We start from the raw sequence: 22174 nt of genomic DNA on the forward strand, positions 1-22174 counted from the left end.
GATGATACCTTTAGACAAATTTAAATGTGTGTAATTATCCAAAATTAAACGAAAAACATTTTCAGTTTGATCCACCTTGTATTGTCCATTTATGAGTAGATAAATTAACAACAAACCATGTTTAGTTGCGTAGGTAATAAAATGTTTAATAGGTTAAGGTAGATTAGTATAATGCTTGTTTTCCCCGAATGCTCTTTCTGTTGGCACGTTTGAATACTATATTTTTTGACGTCTTCCATACATTACAATATTTGTGTAAACAGTAAGTTAGGTTAGGTTATTACAATAGATGATAAAAAGAAACAACTAGAAAATAAATAGTAATAAAAAGCCTTGCAAACAATTAATCTGCGACAACAAAAGATTTATATCACTAGACAATTTGGCTTACGAATGCTGACGTTCAAAGTAAATATTTTATTATTATTTGAATTAAAAAATACAACATTTGATGCATTTGGAGATATTTTAATTACATTATTCTAATTCTACTCACATCTTAACTAAATTTCTTTAATACAAATTTATAGCTCAAATTCAACAAAATGCCTTGCAACCGCAACGACCCTCCTCATATATTCCGGCTTGTTGGTGGCGTTTTTCAAAGTTTGGCACACCCCAAAATCGGCAGTGTTTTCTTTATCGATGAAGCAATACATCGCGATAAAAGGGCTTAAAATTGCACCATATGCACTGTACTTGCACCAATGATTTCTTAGGGTCTGGAACGAAAACAGCTTCTCGGGACAGCTGCCTAATTCTTTAATATTTTTGGATAAGGCGGAGTAGTAATGGTCGATTAGTTGTTTGCAGTGACGTAGCTGTTTCTCGGACGCTACCGAGTAAATCAATTGGCTCAAGTCTAGTACTGGACTTCTGAGGGATGACATTTGAAAGTCTAGAAGGGCTACGTTGGTGCAGTATGTTTTTTTAAGAGGGTTCTGAAATTTAAAAATAGTATTAAACGATCTTTTTATGAGAGCCATAATAAAGCGAAGGGCGTACTACTTTCTTTTCAATCAATATTGCAAAATAAAAAATAATTGTTTTAATGTAAAATGTGTCTAATCTAAATATTTTGACTTAATTTTTTTACTTTCTGATCAGTTTACCATGCTTAATTAGTGGTCAAATGGGGTTTAACCAAATTAAATTGTATAATCCAACTTTATCTTTAAATTTTGTGCTTTAAGCAACATTTTTAGAGATTTTAAAGTTAATAATTTAATTGCACCGTTGTAGTGTAATGGAAAAATAGGTAGGATTCACTACTAAACTCAATAATACTAACTTCACTGTTTTTTCTTTATTTTATTGTTCTTCGGTATGCAGAGTGAAAAAAGCAAGCACTAATGGATTTAGTAGAGAAAGGTACTGAATTTAGTTATTTTTTCAACAAAATATTGAAAATTGATTAGAAGAATATAGCAAATAGTTGTAGAATTGCTGTAATATTTTGGACTGTCATTGGGCTTGATTTATTGGCTTTTTTCCGATGTAAAAAACTTTTACTTTAATGCACTGTCACTGCATGTTGTTTAGGTCAATATCTCGGGACCTTTTTGGGCGTTATCTAATGAACGTTCCATGTCTAATAAAATATTGATCTATTCCAAAAAGACTACATTGCAGTGCTTAACCTTGAATTAAGTAATGGCACCAGATTTTTATTTGTCATTTTAGCTGTGTTATGTTATGTTATAACCTAAAACTATAATCATTTTGACAATCAATCAATATCACATTTAATTAACGACATACGTTTTTTCCTGGTGATTGTGACACAACAGTCAGAAGTCGCTGATCAGAGAGTATACGAGTTTTGGATACTTATGAACTATTTGCACATATTACCTGATATTTAAACAAAAAATTATTATTCCAAGAGTCTCCATGCAAAATCACCGCCTCGTTCTCCTTCTTCTCCATCAGATCCATTAACACCGTCCTCGCCTTCGCATTGCCGATCTTTTGTTTGTACCTATTTAGCAAATCGATTTCCCCATTTTGTTCCAGAATGGCGTACAACGCTTCCTGACCGATATCGATAAGTTCGCCCAATTGATTCCGCATATAATTCTGCCAAGGATTCGATACGAAATGGTTTTTAATATCCAGATATTTCTCGTTTTTTTGGTCTTCCATGACAAAGGAAAGGGCATGCCATTGAGCGTATGCTTCGAGAACCAGTTTGATGTGGGGTATGTTCATGGGTTTTGTTCTGTTATGGGTGTGGTAGCCTTGTCTTTTTAAATTTTCTAAGACGATGATTTCGTCGCAGTCTGAGAATTTAGTTAGGAAACATTCGGGTATTGTGGTTAGATGTGGAAGCTTCTTTTGCTCTAAGAATTTTTGGTAACATGGTAGAAGCTGTAAGACAAAATCGAGAACATCGTTGAAATATATCGGAATACTAACAAATTAAGCAACAATTGGATATTTGAGGCAACACAAACTCGATTAATTTTTCTATTCTTAACAGATTTAGTAACAATGGATAAAACTTACCGTAGAGTAAATTTCAATTTCTCGTTTAAATCCTTCTCTAACAGGAACAATGTTGTGCACGTTCTTTTGAGTGTGACCATATTTGAGCACCAAATAATATTCCAATTTTTCTGATTGGAACGTTTCGGCCGTTATATCGATAAAAGCGATATCGCTTCCATATTGCTCGATTTTGTCTTCTGAACCGTGTATTTTCAAGTCGTATTTCTCGATATTGTCTCTTCTTAAAGCCTCAACGCTCACGCACTTGAATAAGTCTGAAAGAAAGTTTGCACTGTTCAGGTCATTACCAGCGGCCCTGTCGGCATTCTCCATAATACTGCCTGTAACAAAACTTATCATTGACGCTTGATTGTCTTAATTGTTTTCAATTCGACTGTATATGATTGAGCTGTTTATTGATTAAATTGTTTATGTGAGTGATGCATTTTTGAAAGACAAAGGCGTTCTACCAAAATTTTGTTTCTTTTGAATGTAATGATGGTTAGAATTCCAAACGTTTAACAATGTGGACAATTTTGTCTGTTGCACTTAAATATTGTTAAAAATAAGTAGTATTACTTTACAATATAGTATTACTTTACAGAGCTTTTCAGAATTGAATACTAGTTAACTTTCTAATAAATGTAGGATTAGTTAATTAGTGTTAGTGTGTTTGTGTTGTTTTATAAAATTTCCTAACTATGACGTGGTGACGCTTATCGACCAAAGCAAACATTTAACTATCGATAGATTCGCGACAGCACTATGAATTGCTAACCGGTGCGCGGAACGTGATTGGCGAGAGTCAGTATTGGTTGAGACTCGAAAGAGTTAAAAGACGAAAGAAAAGACGAAAGTTAAAGAAAGCAGACGGCTTTTAATTACTTTAAAATAGACGTAGTTATCAATATTGTCATCCAGTTGATAATTAATTCTTTGCTGTTAGTGTTAACGAGAAGATCCGTTCAGTGTAACCACATCCAAACCAAATGTACATATTATAAATAACCCTAGACAATAAACAACGTTAAAAGTACAAAGCCTACATAAATGTAGTGTTTTTTTTATGTCGCTTGATAGGAAATTGAATGAGAATCTCAAAAATGTGCTTAAAATAGTCATTTTCTCATTCCAAGTGGGTTTCACAGACGATTTTGCCTCTGATTGTCCTATCAAACTGTGTTTCTGGCAGATCAGACTTTACCTGATTTTGTAGTGTTTTTTATGTCACTGCATAGAAAATTTAATGAGAATTTCAAAAATTTTGTGTACTGCGCTTAAATATTGTTAAAAATAAGTAGTATTACTTTTCAATATAGAACATTTCAGAATATAATTAATTCGCTTTTAAACTAAACGCCTAATTTGAATCTATTTACTCACAGTCGAGAAACCATCAGACATGGCTTTTTTAATTATTTTTTGATTGAAAAGTGTTGTGCAACACTTTTAATAGTGTATTGTCTTAATAATCATTGTGAGAACTGGAGTAATGAAAATGTTAGTTTTGCTTATTAGAGCTTAGCTTATAACTAATAATAATTGTTCTTATGACAGCTGTGGATTTTACCAATTTTCATAAGAACGCTAGTTTAATATTACATTATGAAAGACACTTTGATAGAATTTTTTAAATTTTAAGTTTCTTCATAATGTTTATTCATGTTATTTAATGCTAAATTTTACAACAACATTCAGGAGAATGTAATGCATGTAATGCCAGTGCAGTTGAAAAGTAGTTAAATTAAGATGGATGTACACTTTGTCAATGGAAAAAATTTTGGAGAGATGAACCAGATATCTGCTACAGGAAATGAAAACATTGAATTGGACGTCACCAGCCTTTTCATTGAAAATCCCCATGTAGGACAACACCAAATTGCAAGAAATTTAAATATCAGCCGAGCAAGTATTTCAAGAGTTCTTAAACAGCATAATTACCATGATAAAATTCCATTTCATCAAGAACTTTCTGAGAACGATTTTGTGAATCGAATTGAATTTTGTATGTGGGTGTTAGAAAACGTGTCAGAAAATAAAAATTTTGTAAATCTAGTTCTGTTTAGCGATAAGTGTACATTTCACAATAATGGATCCGTCAATAGACGTAATTTTCATTATTATTGCGATTCGAATTCCCCCATAAGATGAGAATAGTTCATAACCAACACAGATGGTCAATAAATGTATGGGGTGGTATAATGGGCAAATATTTGACTGGTCCCTATTATTTTGAAGAAAATTTAAATGGCATAATATTTTTGGACTTTTTTTGAAATAAACTTTCCATTTTGCTACAAGATATTCCATTAGAAATAAGGTCAACAATGTGGCTGCAGTTGGATGGGGCACCAGCACATTACCATCGCAAAGTTCGACATTTTTTAAATCAACAATTCCAAAATCGCTAGATTGGAAGAGGTGGATTTCAAAGTTGGCCCCCTCGGTCACCTGATTGGACATCATCATCATCAGATTTTTTTTATGGGGATACGTGAAAGATATTGTCTATAAAACACCACTGACAACTCCAGACAATATAAAATTCTTTGGAGTGAAGTGGTAGTCCATGTTACTCACAGTGGAGGTGAAATCGTAAAAGTGGTGAATAAACACGCAACCTTCTCCACAATATATTTATTAAACCCTCAAAATGAGGTGAAGGTCAAAATACCTGACATGTTTCGAGCATATAGATGCTCATCTTCAGAGGCTTAGGTTTGGTAAACACCGCCGACTGTCTTTCTAGACGGGGAGAGACAGTAAGACCCAGGTTGAATTTATATTAAGAATTTATGCGAAACATTTTAGAGTTAATAAATCTACTAAGGGGAGAAAAACGAAAAAACATGACACTACATTAAATTACATTACTTAAAAAATAAAATTGACCGGGCTACATTCGCCCTGGATCAGTGTGACCCCTAATTACGCACTACAGCCCTTGACAACTCCCACCGGTTCACACAGGCAGTCAGGACAAAATCCGAGAAAGAACAGAGATCAGAATAGAATCAAATTTAAATTCTTAATGTAAATTCTTATTCTAGATCTTAGATCTTACTGTCTCTCCCCGTCTAGAAAGACAGTCGGCGGTGTTTACCAAACCTAAGCCTTTGAAGATGAGCATTTATATGCTCGAAACATGTCAGGCATTTTGACCTTCACCTCATTTTGAGGGTTATTGTGGAGAAGGTAGCGTTTTTTCACCACTTTTATAAAATTCTTTGATCAATTTGAACCATTAACTTGAATATTTTGGTCACGTTATGAGACACCCTGAGAAATACGCCTTACAACATCTGATAATCCAAGGAAAAATAATGGGAAAGAGAATTGTGGGAAAAAGGACAACATCATGGCTGAGGAACTTAAGAGTGTGGTCTGCTCAACTGTTTCGCACTGCAGTAAATAAGATCATGATAGCTAATCTACTGGTCAGCATCATTGTCAACGATCGTGACAGTCATGCCACCTGAAGAATTTCTATGATCCAAAATTAGAAAGAAAAAGCTGATAAAAATTTAAAATTAAGAAGGCATAACCTCAAATTTCAGTGGTAAACAAATGAAAAAAACAATATAAATATTACTTCATACTACTAAACTATGAAAAAATCTAGGTAAGTCACTATAGAAGAAATTTAACCGTAACATTGTATGGTTAGAACGTCCTAAAGATTTGTTAAATTTATTAGAAATTTATTGTAATGCCCTCAAAAATTAAATCTCTTGAAAATTTGTTCACAACCAATTGCACTAAGCTTGCGAGGTCACTGAAAGCATTATTACATCGTCTAATTCCCTAAGGTAAAATGGCATGGAAACAATTAAGGATTATTTTTCAATTAGAGCTGGAAAAAGTGGTGGCAACAGATGGCGACGAGTATAGCGTTAGCGACACAGTTGCGCGAAATTGTTGACCACATTTTGCTTTCAATGGCTCAGTTTATCGGCGAAATTAAGTATAAATTTGGCCGTTGCGCCCAGGAAATTGTTCCGGTTTTTGCATTTTAGACAATCGAGTCCAAAAATGGAGTTAATGATGCCGGCATCAATTCGGGAGCCGACCTTTTAATTCTAATAAGAGAGCGAAACATCAATTTTAATATAGATGGCAAGCACCCCTACAAGCAAGTTAATCTTAATAAGCAGGAAGTTGGGAAACTATTTGTCAAAACTATCCGACTCTTGGGAAAACTGTGTACGAATCAAGGTGTATACGCGACTAAAGTTATATGCGCCGGGAGTGGTGTGTAAAATATCGAATATCTAATATTTGGCGTGTAATTAATGGGAATATTAGGTTGGTAACGTTAATTAGAAACTCCTGAAACTAGAGTATCACCAGCATGTTTTACTCCCAACAAACTTCAGTAAACTTTTGTTGATTAGAACTATTAAAAAACAACTACCTGTAGACAAAATAGTAATTAATTAGATAATTAGAGCGGTTTTTCACACAACGAAAATCAATAAAAAAGTCAAATTCGCAGCGAAATAAAATTGCCATATTTCATTTTTTCGTATCATATGTACCAATTAGTCCCTCTCTCATTAATCATCGGGCAGATATTTTCAGGTTTTATACCGATCCAGCTTAATTCCGCGAGTAATAAATCTTAATAGCGCTTTTCAAAGCAAGAAACCGCCTAAAAGCTAACAGTAACTCAGTAAAAATTTAAAATTAAGAAAAGTTTTATAAAAAAGGCAAAGTGTATCTAATTTAATTTGTTGAGCTACAGTATTTAATAAAGATAGGAAAACTTTTAGTATAGCAGTAATAGGTACTTTCAGTTCTTTGAAAGCCAAAGAGCCTAAAGCTGAACTAAGTTTTGCTAATATTTTAGATTTTTTTATCAGTAAGGTTTAAATTTAAAAAAATGCAAAATATTTTCTGGAACTGGTGTATCAATAGTATATTTTTAACCAAGGTTTAGAGAGAAGCTTTTATTGACCGTATATCAAGATTAATCCCGAGGAGCAAAACGACGAGGGATTTAAGACATAAGGTCAATAAAAGGCTGTCTATATCGTGGATAATATAACTTCGTTTTTTCCACTCCTTTTATTGAAAATTTAAAAGTTTAGGATAACAACAAATGAACAACATGAAGAGACAACCTAATTTATCCCCTATGACCTATGACCCGATTGATAGATTTCAGCCTGATGAACATTATACACTCCCTAAAGCCTGTGGTACATACAATGTTTTATGTTTCACCTAATTCACCAATTATTTACTGTTTCTGGCATTGAAAGGTATACCTTTACCGGTAATGTTGTGACTTTGATAGTCCTGTCAGTGAAATTTTAGAAAATATAAAAGAAAATGCAGTAAAAACTAAGGAAAGTTAATTACCTAAAAAGTCAAGAGCATCCTAGGATAGGAGATACAAATTTTTAATGGTATGGAAGTATAAAAATGCCATTGCTAATATTAAAAACGGTTTCAGGGCGTTATGATAATGCCCGCCTATAACGCCCTCAGGTTGTTATGAACCCTATAACCTACACCGTTCCAAGGTATTATTTATTCATAATGCAACTCCTGTCTGAAACATTTTCAGTTTTCTTTCATATACGTAAAAATGAAATCGGAAGACAAATATTCCTGCACTCCTTTGGAATTAAAAGCAGAGGCAAATGGTGCACAATGATCACATCGAGAAATTATAACCAACAACCATAACAGTAGACGGTGACACAGTGAATGTGAGTTTACTTTTTCCCATTATTTTTTTCGGCCGTTGCTATTCTCACCGGAGATGGATGGATTTTACGGCCGCAAAACACACATTTCACGTTCGTTTGACGAAAATGTTTTTTCGGAGGTAATACGAGTGCTTTAAAATTACCGATAGTTTTTATGATAGCATGTTTTCCATAATTTGTAAGTAAAACATGCTAGAATGAAAATCATCGGGGGCAATACCATAAGAGCTCAGATTTAGCCGGATAATTATTGTGCTTGTCTTAGAACACTTTCTTTTTGGTGTAACTGCACGAGACCTGTTGTAACTAAATCACGAGAGCGTAGCTCGAGTGATTTCGCCAAACAGGTCGAGTTTTGTACCATAAAGAAAGTATGAGAAGACAAGCGGAAAAATTATCCTGTTCAAAATCTGAGCTCGAATGGTATTTGATAAGACAATTCCATGAATATAATCAATAATATAATAAAACTGTGACTGACTTGTACTGGCAGAAATACATTTTTCTGCTTCTTTTGATTTTCTGCAGTAGAACTCTATCCGAAGCGAGCCATAACCAAAACAATACGAACAAAAATCAAACTTGACAGTGCCAGCAAAAATCTCAAGGTGAGGCATTGCAACAATAGAAGTGTAGTGAAAATCCGTGGAAACAATGAAATCAACAGCAAAATTTATCCGATTTTTTTATTTAGCAAACCTTCTTCCTTCCTTATTAGCCGATAGCAAACCGTGTTTTGATGACGTATATATGGCATTTTTTGTACATGAGTGGAATTGTCGGGGGCAATACCACAAGAGCTCAGATTTAGCCGGATAGTTTTTGTGCTTGTCTTAGAACACTTTCTTTTTGGTGTAACTGTACGAGACCTGTTGTAACTAAATCACGAGAGCGCAGCTCGAGTGATTTTGCCAAACAGGTCGAGTTTTGTACCATAAAGAAAGTATGAGAAGACAAGCGGAAAAATTATCCTGTTAAAAATCTGAGCTCGAATGGTATTTGATAAGACAATTCCATGAATATAATCAATAACTACTGCCATGTACTGGCAGAAATACATTTTTCTGGTTCTTTTGATTTTCTGCAGTAAAACTCTATCCGAAGCGAGCCATAACCAAAACAATACGAACAAAAATCAAAATTGACAGTGCCAGCAAAAATCTCAAGGTGAGACATTGCAACAATAGAAGTGTAGTGAAAATCCGTGGAAACGATGAAATCAACAGCAAAATTTATCCGATTTTTTTATCCGCTAGCAAACTCTCTTCCTTCCTTATTAGCCGATAGCAAACCGTGTTTTGATGACGTATATATGGCATTTTTTGTACATGAGTGGAATTATCGGGGGTAATTGCACGAGTGCATAAAAATTACCGATAATTTTGCATGAAAACTTGTTATCTCTTAACTGCATGAGTTTATTTTCATATTTTTTTGGCGAAGGAGCCCGACACCGAAGGTGGAGGGTTTTTTTAGAAAAAAATATGAAAATGACCGAATGGAGTTTGCAAAGATAACAAGTTTGAACGAAGAATTATCAGGTCATTTTTAAGCACGAATGTAATTTTGGGGAATATTTCCCGAATAAAGAAAATGTTTTGGTTTTGCTGCAATTATAGATTGCTCAATCGAGCTCAATGAGCAAGTTCCAAACCGTTCATTAATTTTTGTTGACATCGCTTTTGACATTGTTTGATTATAAAAAGTCAAAAAACTGCGCAAGGACAATTAGTTACTAGCAATATGCTCTACAACAATGCAGTCGTTATAGATACGTACAGTGCAATTATCGAAATGCAATTATCACTTTAGAATGCAATTATTGCTGTCATTCTGGTGAAAATGCACTGCTCCTATGGGACATTTAACACATGAGGGAAATATTCGGGGGTAATTGCACGAGTGCATAAAAATTACCGATAATTTTGCATGAAAACTTGTTATCTCATAACTGCATGAGTTTATTTTCATATTTTTTTGGCGAAAGAGCCCGACACCGAAGGTGGAGGTCTTTTTTAGAAAAAAAATATGAAAATGACCGAATGCAGTTTGCAAAGATAACAAGTTTGAACGCAGAATTATCAGGTCATTTTTAAGGCACGAATGTAATTTTGGGGAATATTTCCCGAATTAAGAAAATGTTTTGGTTTTGCTGCAACTATAGATTCCTCAATGGAGCTCAATGAGCAAGTTCCAAACCGTTCATTAATTTTCGTTGACATCGCGTTTGACATTGTTTGGTTATAAAAAGTCAAAAAACTGCGCAAGGACAACAATTAGTGTACTAGCAATATGCTCTACAACAATGCAGTCGTTATAGATACGTACAGTGCAATTATCGAAATGCAATTATCACTTTAGAATGCAATTATCGCTGTCATTCTGGTGAAAATGCACTGCTCATATGGGACATTTAACACATGAGGGAAATATTCGCTGTAATTTTTTCTAAAATTATAGAATTCCCGTTTATTAGTACCGGTTTTCTATAACGTTACCATGGCTGAGTGGAATAATCTTTCAAAACTACTATAGTATTCTAATAAATTAACTTTGAAGTTTATTCATGTCCCAAATTTCAAAGTAATAGAAGCCATTTGTTAGCACATTAACGTCATTAAGGTCGCTCCTTTACCATCCATTATAACTTTATTATTACTACCTGTAAGTATCCAATTCATTAATATTTATTCATCGAGTAGATTAATAAACTGCAGCGCGCACGATTCACACGGTCGAGTTTAGGCGTTTTTAGGAACTGTGTTTGTTTCGGTAGGTACAACAAAGCTGGCGACTGAAAATCCTTAATAAAATTAAAACCCTTAGTTCGTTTATTTAATTAAATTTAATGGCGAAACAGGACAGCCTGAACTGCCGACAGCGTGAAAATATAATCCTGCTTACTGGGAATTACTGCAACACTGCAACAATCCATTTGAGCGTCGTTGCAACATTATTAACGCAATTTAAAAAGTAGTCAAGAATTTTTACTTACAAGATGGTGATTTATTTTTACTGCCAGTAGTCTGTTATTAATGGCACTTTATTTAGTTAAATTATTATCAAAGTGATTTAAAAAAAATACTTTGTTAGGAAGATCCAAGAGAATTTTTGAATAGTGGTGTGTTAATGGTTATCGAGGTAACAATACAGAATGACATTGCGTAACAACGCATCAGATATGAATTGATATGAACCCCCTTTGATATTTGACATTCGACAACTACATTTAAGTTTAATCTGACTGTTAATGAACCTAAAAACGAATAAAAGTTCCGTACTAACACTGTTTTATCATCATTTTATCATGGCAACAAGGACATTTACGCAGAGAAAATATTAGGTTATTCAAATTTGGAAATCCGAGTAAAATAATGCAATGAATATCGCATGCGCATATAAATTTGTAATGCCTAATTTTGCATTTATTTTCAACGAATTCTTTAATCAGGAAGTCTATTACTTTCAGAAATTTGTCTACGTTTCTAATTTGGATCACAGTGTGAAACTCCTCGATTTCGTCGACTAAACGTAATCATAATAACTAAGTAAATTGACTTATTGCAAATATTTTATTTACAAAAATAACTGGATCTAAATTTGAAAAATATTAAAATCTTAAGTTTAAAAACTCTCATTCTTTATTAAATTAGTACCTACCTTTGACTGTAAAATTCGAGTAAAATGGTGTGCAAAGGATTTACGTGTTAAAGAATTTTTTTTTGTCTAAACTGGGACGCAGTAATCAATAAAGTAAATAGCCGCCCAATGCAAGCCTCATCAGCATAACAGGACTATTGATTAAAACTTCGAAATATCCTAAGCCAGCCTATTCGTTTCGTACAAAAGTTGTTCAGTTTTAATTAATCGAAGTACTAAACTCCTGAGTTACCAGTAATTTGGATCAACTAGGGTGGAAAACGACTAACTTTTTCCAATTCGTTTGAGGCTCAAAGAGTTTATTTTCACCCAATCCTAACAAACATAGAATGGACGTGTCCGCGCTGAAAAAAAAATCTATTTTAAGGGCCGACACTTTTTACGATGTTCGAATAAAATAAATTTGCGACAAAATAGTATTTTAGGGGAACGCTGGACGCTTAAATAATAATTCATAACGAAATTATCTCGCCCGAAACAGGCATTCCAGTTCCATTAACAAAGAGCCATACGGCGTTGCAATACAGTTATTTGCGTACAATTTTGCATAAAATTGTGGCACCATGTCCCACACGGGACTTTATTTTATATTACGCCTACGGGTTCGGACATACTAATAATTTTATGCGGGGGGGATTTTTGCAGCTTGTGCAGAATGTAATTCTCGATTAAATTCCAAAAGGTTTGTATTATTTCATATTAATGACGTTTTGAGTTGCAATTTTCTAGTTTTTAATTACGATTTATCGTTATTGTTAGTTGATATTAATAGCCTGCTATAGAGCATAAAAAACTGTTTCAAAGGAAGTTAATTGATATTGTAATAAATGGATTATCTGGCGGTAAATGGTAGTCTATGGGTGAGTTTATTCCAAAGCGTGTTTGTCACAAATCGGTTTAACTGTTCATTAATTATGAACTAATTTGCAGGCAATTTTTTAATCTAAAGACGCATGAAAGCTGCACTTCAGATCGAAATTATAAAGTAATGTTTTTAATTTAACAAACTCGATTGCAAATGAAAGGAAAATTACAAACTCAATTGTAATCACTGTATACAATAAAGCTGGCTTTGACTCTTTTTAATCGATTATTGGAATAAATTGCGAAAAAATACGGTTCGAATAGAAATAAATTTAAGTATAAATTTGAAATACAATGCAAAATACGCAATCATTTATTTTAACAGCCTTAATTTATCGATAAGTTGAATAATAGTATATTAAGTATCAAGAACAACAGTAAATAAGCTTTACTGATCGATGACAGTTTTCGCTTCGCTCAGCCTCCAATTTGCCTAAGACCAGTAAAGCTGTTACTGTTCGTGATGCTTACACTATTTGTTGTACGACTTCATCAAAATCATCAGTCACTAGCGGCGTTCGTATTTCGCGTCCGAAGAAAAGTTTTGCTACAGTTAGTTTGTCCAATTCTTCATGTGGAGTATAGTTATATGAAGCTATAGCCATATCCAGGCTGTTAGGCTAGTTACACTCGTTGCACTGAGGCATCTTGGGTGGAGATCGAAGGACCATATTAAATTTCGAACAAAGTTGGACAACGCCTGAAGAAATGAATTGAGGTCCGTTGTCCGAAACGATAGTATTCGGTGCACCAAAGTGTCGAAAGACGGTACGTAGATATCTGACCGTACTTCCAGCGATCGCTGTGTTTATTTACGCTGCATCTATGTGCTGCTGAAACTGGCAGCAGAAACAAGGAAACAGTTTTGTTTCACCGGTTTACCAAAAAATATGTATATGCGTGACCAAAGCTTTTGCGCGGCAGGGCCAGGGTTAAGGGGTTCCTTGACCGGTTTCGCTGTGTTTTGAGCACATTTGTGACACTTCATGACCTTCCGTTCAATATGGTCCCACAAGGCTGGCCAGAAGAAATGGCACGAGCCAAGTTCTATATACAGTGATTTCCTGGATGGTTTTGGTGATGTTGATTTCATCATGATGATGTCTCTGAACTCCTGATCGACGTACCTACTGTTGCGATGTCCGTATCTGTTTTTCGATCAAGTGAGCTTTTTCGGACCTTATTGATCAGTCGAGACAGAGCGTCAGCTTGATCAAACACATCTGTCTTGACATACTTTATGTCAAAGGTAGCCAATGAGGCGGATGGCCCATCTGCAAAGACAAGCTGCTGTTCTTTCGCTGAGTCTTTTGGTTTCGAGAAATTAAACAGTGCAAGCAGAGGACGGGTCTGCAAAATGAAATAACGTCCCCAGCTTTACTTATGAAATTGTTCTACAGCTATGACAATAGCAAAAGCTTCCTTCTCAATTTGTCTGTAGTTCCTTTGAGAATATGATAGAGACACTGTTGTTGTGAAGCCTGAATCGTGATAAGCCAGAAGAAAACTCTCACGAAGAGTGTCTTTGACAACATTGAACAATTCCTCTTCTTTCCACGTCCAATTGAACGGAACATTTTTCCGCAGAAAACATTCTAACGATCCCTTGACTCGATGTAGATGCTGAACAAACTTTCCGTAGTAGTTAATGAATTCGAGAAGGGTACGAACATCCTTCTGATCCTTCGGACGACGATACCTAGGTATTTGACTTCAGGAACGTCGAATTTGCATGAGTCAAAATTCAGGCGGAATCCCCAATCATGTAAACGTCTTAGGACTTGGTGTAGCTTTTTGTTATAATCTTGTCTATCAGAACCCATAACCAAAATATCGTCAAAAAAGACAATCACCCCATCAGACCAGATAAACATGTTTCAATCGATTGCTGGAAAGTTGCTAGTGCTATTTTCAGACCGAAGACGAGACGGTTGTATTCGAACAACCATCGATAAGTGTTGTGATGGTCGTGTACACACGGGATGACTTGTCTAGCGGAAGTTGCTTGTACGGGTCTGAAAATTCGAACTGACTTTTTGTCTAGACCAGTGTTGATCTTCTTCCTCCCTTCTGTTGGCTGAAACTTCCTTGTCGGGCGTTGAATGACATGAAATCTACAATAGGTGCAGAAGTGGATGAAGATCCTACTCGAACGTTGGTGAGCTTTTCAGCATTTGGGCGACCCAACTACCGGATCGTTTTCATATCGGCGAAATCACTTTCTTTGAGAATGATGGAAAGAGACAGAGAGATAAGACATTTATATATTGAACTGAAACTGATAATTTCAACTTCTTCAGCGCCAACTTGTCAAATTCAAATAGATCACCACGGAGATTAGCTTCATCCAGAACAGCGTCAATATTCTTGTTTTGTGGCCTTACACGTCAGAGCTTCATAACGTCATTGGAAGAGCGTCTTCGAGTGTGAGAACAAATCCTTAATTTCATCAAACAGGTTGTCAAAAACCAATTCAGATGAATCTTTTGGAGATATGTGGCAAAGTAGCTGGTTAAATTCGTGATCATCCAAGGCGTTAAGCACAAGTTCTACGAGTTGTGTGGGAAAGAGCGTCGATTTAGCTTCCTTAAAAGTCATTAGGTGACGTTGACACAACTTCTCAAATGTGAGATCAGCATCGCCATCATACGTGAACGTACCAAGGCGTGTAGCAAAATCGTGTAAGGTAACTTTTAATCGAGTTTTATTATGAGTCTCTTTGAAATAGCGTAGCAGTTCCAGCTGGCCTTCAAGAAGTGGTCGCAGAATATCGTCTTGCAGAATTTTAGTAACCGCAAACAGAAGAAAATATACCAGGTGTCCAAGAGCACCCTGGACATAGGAGATTAACATGGGAAAATGGTTTTGATTTTTTTGCGCCTGTACGGTTGATTTGATTGAAAAATCGTATTAATGAAAGTTGTAGTACCTTTCGCAGACTAATTTTCTTTATTTTTTTCAGATCTCTAACTTGAGCCCTTTCGTCGTAAAACACGAACAAAAATGAGAAAATTTAAACTTTTTACCTGCACTGTATAAGCGGTTGTCGAGGTTGTTGGTTATACAGTGCAGGTAAAAAGTTTAAATTTTCTCATTTTTGTTCGTGTTTTACGACGAAAGGGCTCAAGTTAGAGATCTGAAAAAAATACAGAAAACTGGTCCGTGACAGGTACTACAACTTTCATTAATACGATTTTTCAATCAAATCAACCATACAGGCGCAAAAAAATCAAAACCGTTTTCCCATGTTAATCTCCTATGTCCAGGGTGCTCTTGGACACCTGGTATAGAATTAAAATATTGACTTCTCACTTGGCTACTCACTTGACAACCAACTACCACCTTTCATCTCCCTGATAGTTTTCAACTTGGACCCGACAAAGATGGCAACAAACTTCGTAAGTGACACAACTGCCGAAGCCGATGTGACTTAATTGAACAGTTAGTCACAAGATATTAGTCAGTCTATCTGATGAAGGGGTCATGTGAGCAACTGTCAAATGACACCACATTCGTTTTGGCAGACTGACACATGTCACTTGCAAAGTTTGTCTAGCCTATTGATTTATATTTCTTCCTTCTTACTACCACTAGATTATTATGTATAATTTTGAAATTTTTAGAACTGTATACCTTTTCATATTGTCAATTATTTAAAAGGAAAATATAATTACAAAGAAAATTAGTACCGTACTGCTTAGAAGAATATGTATTTTTCCTGCGATTTTTATATATTATCATTTGATAACTATAAGTGGGATAAACCTTAACGTGTATAAAATTGACTTATCCTTACAATTCTAATCATGTAAACTTGTGAACATATCTGTTTGTAACTTGACGTATCTTGATCGATTTGTGGCTACAGACCAACACTCGGATTGCGTTAGATGAGCAATTCTAACGATTTATCTATTGAACTTCTATCACCTGGAAAATAAAAGACTCATTAGTGAATCGAAATGTTGAACGATAAAAGTAAAATAGTGTCCGATAGATTTTCTCAACCGTGAAAATGGAAACAACAAAACCGGCCATCGAATGACGCCGAATTGAAAATTTCCCTTCGTTATCGGTCGGGGTGGATTTAGTCGGTTTTTTAATAGATATTTACGGCACGCTCTGTTGATTTCAATAAAATTTAGTGCCCTAAAGGGAACAAGCTAAAATCAAATTTGTCAGGTTAAAAATTACGTCAAATGTCTGCATTGTTTATATTACAATAATAGTTCACGTGCAGCCACAATCATTTTTAGACTGAATAAGCTGGTAGTGTAGTAGTTTTTAATATTTAGACAAGTAGATCTTTGAAATCCGGTGCTAATCTTGTAAGTTATTTGACGTCAGTTATCTATAAAACCAACTTGTTTAAGATGTCACGTCCTAAACTCGAGTTTCATGCACTTTTATTACTCCAAGTCGTGTGAACAAGTTCTTGAACCGTCATTCTAAGTGCTGAAATCTAAAGTGAGATAAGTCTAAATACTGCATTATCACTGGGCGATATAAATTATTCAAAAAATCACACAAGTAGTATCATTAATAATAGTATATTATATTACAAGCATGGAATGATACTTATTTCCTACGAGTACAGTAAATCGTATGAGTAGAGGAAATAAGCATTCTGTGCGAGTTATATACGATATTTTTTCTACGTCTGTAATTATTAAAAACACTTGTCAACATTTTTGTTCTCTATTTATTATTTACAGTATTAACTATTATTAGCATTAGCATTATGAAAAAAATTAAAAGTAAAAAACCTGGTGTATTTGATGTCAATAGTATGTTTGTGCAATTTTGGGATGAATTTGAACTGATGTTTGCAGTATTGGACTTGTTAGCTGAAGCATTTGTTATAGAAAATCCAATTTTATTAGTAGGCCTAAGAAATCACGGAGACTGCAGATTCTGTGGGGATGAGAAAGAAACTCCTGAACACCTGCTGTGTGAATCTGATGCAGTCTCAAACATAAGGACCAACTTGTTTGGTAGCAGCATCATTAATGATGGGGAGATTTCTTCTCTAAAACCGACTCAGCTGATGACCTTTATTAATGCCTTGAAGTTAGAGGAGGAACTGTGATGAGATTGGCCTCAGCTCAGATCCTAGTAACGGGGGGTACAATAGGCCTCAAGGCCGCAGTGCATTGTCACCCCGGCAGCTACAAGGCTTCAAATCTACAAGTTAATGTTTGAAGGATTTGTGTGAGCATCCTTCCCTATATTTTGGCGACGCACACCTGCATAATAAAGAGTATTTTATCTGAATTTGGTCTTTTACAAAGGACAGGAACTTGGAATTTTACAATAATCTTATGTTGATTTTTATCACATTGTGGAATTGACGGTGGAAATAAATTACGTTTTTGAAACCTCATATCCGACTGTATGTGAGATACAAAAATTGTAAATGAAGGCCTATTTTGAAGGTGGTTTTGTTTTTGTGCATTAGTCCTGAATTTCCCGAATTTGGTAAAAAGCTTTTAACGCAAATAATCCACTTCACAAAGAGCTCAAAATTCCGTTTAGAATTCAAGGCAGCGACTTTCCATATAAAAATGCTGCAAGACCTGGAGCGACCCTCGTTCACCAGTTCTCCTGCAATACACTAATGAAGTGTCCCACCACGAAGACGACGTCCGACGCATACGGAACAAAACACCGAGATTGAAACCGGAACAGGGAAAGACATTCCCTATAATTGAAAACGAACCGTCTGGCATCTTAAGCGAGTTTGCAAATTCCAGAAGCAGCAGAAAGCAAAGATTCCGGCAGAACGAAAACAAAAACCGTATCGCAGTGTTTTCGGTAAATCCCATTGTCCTACAGGTATTCGCGAAGGGCAGATGTTCATGCGCACAAGAGCTTCGCCGGTTTTGGGGTTGAAACATCGCCAGTCTTAGGGGCGCAATGGTGCCGCAATCAACTTCACGGCGTTGACGTTTCGGATCGATTATACGAGAAAACCGCGAAAATTTTCGTGCGGTTGTTGCATAGCGGTTTCGAGGAGTTAACGAAGGGATAACGTCCTGGGTCCCGGTGATTTGTGTCCCACGAACAGGGACAATCTTTTGCGGTTTTTGAGATTCTGAACCTGCTGCCACTGCGGTTATGCGTGTGTCTTAGATTTGGTGTGACAGTGATGTGAACTAGTGCTGTTAGTGCTGGAAAATGATGAGTGGTACAATGTTCCTTACAGTATCTTGCTACGCGGTTTTGGTGGGGATTGGAGTAAATGCTTCCAAAAAAGAAGGTACAATATGTATTCCAATTCTCTAAAAAAATTACAAAAAACCATGATTATTAAAACAAATTAAACAGTGCTAATGTTAATGCAATATTTATTTAGTAACAATGTTCCTAGCAACCGACTATTATAAAATTTAAATATATATTTGCATTACTAATAAATTATGCGCTAAAGTGTATATAAACATTAAAAACACGATAATAATCTTTTAGAAAGTGACATTTTATTTACGTTTTACGTAAATAAAATTTTCTTTTGCTTCCCAGTATTAAAATTACTACAATTAATATTCCAAATAAATTTTGATTTTTACAATGATCTCTTTAATTATGTTTAATTTAATCATCTGAACCAGATTCAGCTAGGATTCAGGTCAATCTCAATAATTCAGTTTTATTTTAGAGTACTAAGATTAGCAAACAAATTTTATTTAAATCCAACCTTTCCTAACCACAGTCTTCTAATCATCAAAGAAAAAAAAAACACTTTTTTTAACTGAAGTTAAATACTTTTTAAGCTTAATTAAACAGCATGGTTTGCTGTTTTCAGTAATTATGGGTGGTCCCTTAATGGTTTTGAGTAATATAATTTCTAATACAAATGAAGATATAAATATTTATTTAAGTATAAAGAAGCATTCAAGTATCACTATTATTCAATATTTTTTAATTCTTTATTTTTTGAATAGCCACACAAACCCATATAGTATTTATTGGTATTGCAACAATATGCATCCCAACTGAATATAAATTTTTCTGCCAAAACCATAACTTTTTCAACCAAATTAAACAGTGCAAATAATAACGTAATATTTAGCCAGTAACTAAATTTTCCCAGCAACCAAATATTATAAAACTATTTATTTTGGTCGCTAATAAATTATGCACTACAATGTTTATAAACATTAAAAGCATAATAATAATCTTTGGGAAAGTGATTGTGTTTCCAAAAAATTATTAATTTAAGTAAAGTTCTTTTTAAATTTAATCAAGAATTTGTAATTTTTAATATATTATAGGTTGATTTAATTGGAACATACTCTACTCATTCTAATAAAAAAATTGACTTAACCACTCTGAAAATTACTTAAAATTAATATCAATTAAACCCATATAAAACGTTCAATATTCAAGTTAAACCACATAGTTTGCTATTAATAAATAGAGTAGTAATAATTATAGAACCATTTATGATGTTGAGATATAGGTATTATAACAGTATGCATTCCAGATAAATATACATTTTTCAACCAAAACTATGACTTATTAAAACAAATTAAACAGTGCAAATGATAATGCAATATTTATCTAGTAACTGAATTTTCCCAACAACTGAATTTTATAATACATTAATATTTATTTAGGTGGCTAATAAATTATGCACTTCAATGTACGAGTATATAAACACTAAAAACACATTGATAAAGTTATAGAAAGTGATATTTAATTTATGCCTCACATGAAGAAAATCTTTTTTCCCTTCCAGTGTTAATTACTATAATTGTTATTCCAATTAAATTTGTGATTCTCACAATGATCTTTATTACTATATTCACTTATCTTATACAAATTCAGCCAGGACTGGATTCAATAGTAATAATTCCCATGTTTATTTCATACTACTGTAAAGTAATTCAGATTAGAAAACGAATTTTATTTAAATTCAACCTAAATTAAGCATAGTCTCCTAACGATCAATAATTATCAAAAAGGAAACAAGCAAATATATTTGAATTACTAAAGTTAAGTATTTTTAAAATTTAGTCTAATACTTGGCTTTTTAAATATTTTACAATTAATAAAATCATAGTAAAATTATCCTAATTCAAAAAAATGACTTAACGACAACTCTGAGTAATAAATTTAATATCAACTAAATTCATCTAAATCATTAATAAAATTAATATTAAGTCAAACAGCATAGTTTGCTGTTAATCCAGTAATTATGGATCTGTTTATAGTTTTGAGAAATGAAGTTTTCAATACAAATTAACATACAGTCCGATTCTCAAAAGTTGACAAACGCGTAACAAAGACAATTTATATAACAGTAGTGGTATTTGACAACCTGACAACTAACATTTTGACATTAGTCATGAAAAGAATGCGCCTAAGTTCACAAGTTTCTTTGGTCGCGTGATGGTCAACTTTCAAGAATCAGAGTGTAGATGTGATTTTTATATTTTATAGACCTTTTTGTAGAAAATATTTAAGTGTAAAAAGTGTAAAAAGTGTAAAAGTGTAAAAAGAAAATCTAACTTCACAATAATTAAATATTTTTTTTTCTTTTTAAGGAATAGCCAAGTTCTAGGTTTTAGTTCCTTATAAAGATCTGCAGGATCTAGAGAAAGATATTTGACCAAAAAGCTGGACAAAAATACTTTGATTATTAAAATTGAATTCTTCTTTTCTAAAATTGTAGTGTATTTCTTTATCAAAACAGTCGCGTGTCCAAGTACCTACTGAACAAGTTAAAGTCAAGATTAAAAAAAAAATCTGATAACAGATAATTATTGCATGTATCGATAAATCAACATCACAACAAGAACACTTTAGTATGTTGTTGAGTATGTTCTTCAACTAGCAAATAATGGTTATGATTCGCAAAGATGAAAAATTTATTTTCTAATTTTGTCATTTAGGTACATTGGAATGAATGTACACGTCACAAGTACAAAAAAATACCTTTAAATAAGTTCCTCTGAAATATAGATAATTGTGCTGCTAGATTATTAAATTACTTACTACTAAATTATAATGCATTTTACGATAAATACATATCATTATTGCACAAAACTTGTGAAAATATGTTATTTTATAGTAACGAGAGCAAATTAATACGGTGTACATTAATTTTACATCTTCACACCCAAAGTTGAGAAGGGACAAACCCACATATTGCCTAAGGGTTTACCAAGAACAAAATACGCAGAAAGTGCGATTATCCAACCGGTAATAAACGACACCTCTAAAACTAAAGAACAGTAGATACAATGAACCGTGGAAATGATGAATGGAGCCACTAAGTAGGGCCTTTTGCCAAAATATACATTATCGATTTTGTTTCTTCAGCCTACAAGGCACCATGACTAAATTTAAACCAATAACATATCATAGAAAAGTTGTCTTTTCTTTGATATGTTTAAACATTTGTGCATCATATTCGCACAACTTATGAATATTACGTG

The 22174-nt window shown here is 34.0% G+C and overlaps 2 protein-coding genes and 1 long non-coding RNA gene across 3 annotated transcripts in view; 1 reads left to right on the plus strand and 2 right to left on the minus strand.

The window, feature by feature from the left end:
• The window catches only part of LOC145725108 (uncharacterized), a 150293-nt gene that overhangs the window by 64137 nt on the left and 63982 nt on the right, over positions 1 to 22174 (minus strand). The gene's annotated exons all lie outside the window — the stretch shown is intronic.
• LOC145724255 (uncharacterized) lies at positions 453 to 2845 on the minus strand. The gene is made up of 3 exons (XM_081972419.1): positions 2509 to 2845; positions 1855 to 2370; positions 453 to 941 (listed from the first exon to the last, which is right to left on the minus strand). The coding sequence occupies exons 1-3, from the start codon at positions 2821 to 2823 to the stop codon at positions 525 to 527; spliced, it is 1248 nt and encodes a 415-aa protein (XP_081828545.1). The 5' UTR covers positions 2824 to 2845; the 3' UTR covers positions 453 to 524.
• LOC145725098 (neural cell adhesion molecule 2-like) overlaps positions 18618 to 22174 on the plus strand; it is a 416642-nt gene continuing 413085 nt past the window's right edge. Inside the window, exon 1 of the mRNA XM_081973698.1 lies at positions 18618 to 18990. Within this exon, the coding sequence (XP_081829824.1) occupies positions 18909 to 18990 (82 nt within the window). The 5' untranslated portion in view covers positions 18618 to 18908. The remainder of the gene's footprint in view (positions 18991 to 22174) is intronic.

Source organism: Ips typographus, linkage group LG2 (genome assembly GCF_016097725.1).
Source record: "Ips typographus isolate SLU linkage group LG2, UJ_Ityp_2.0, whole genome shotgun sequence".
Classification (NCBI taxonomy): Eukaryota; Metazoa; Arthropoda; class Insecta; order Coleoptera; family Curculionidae; genus Ips; species Ips typographus.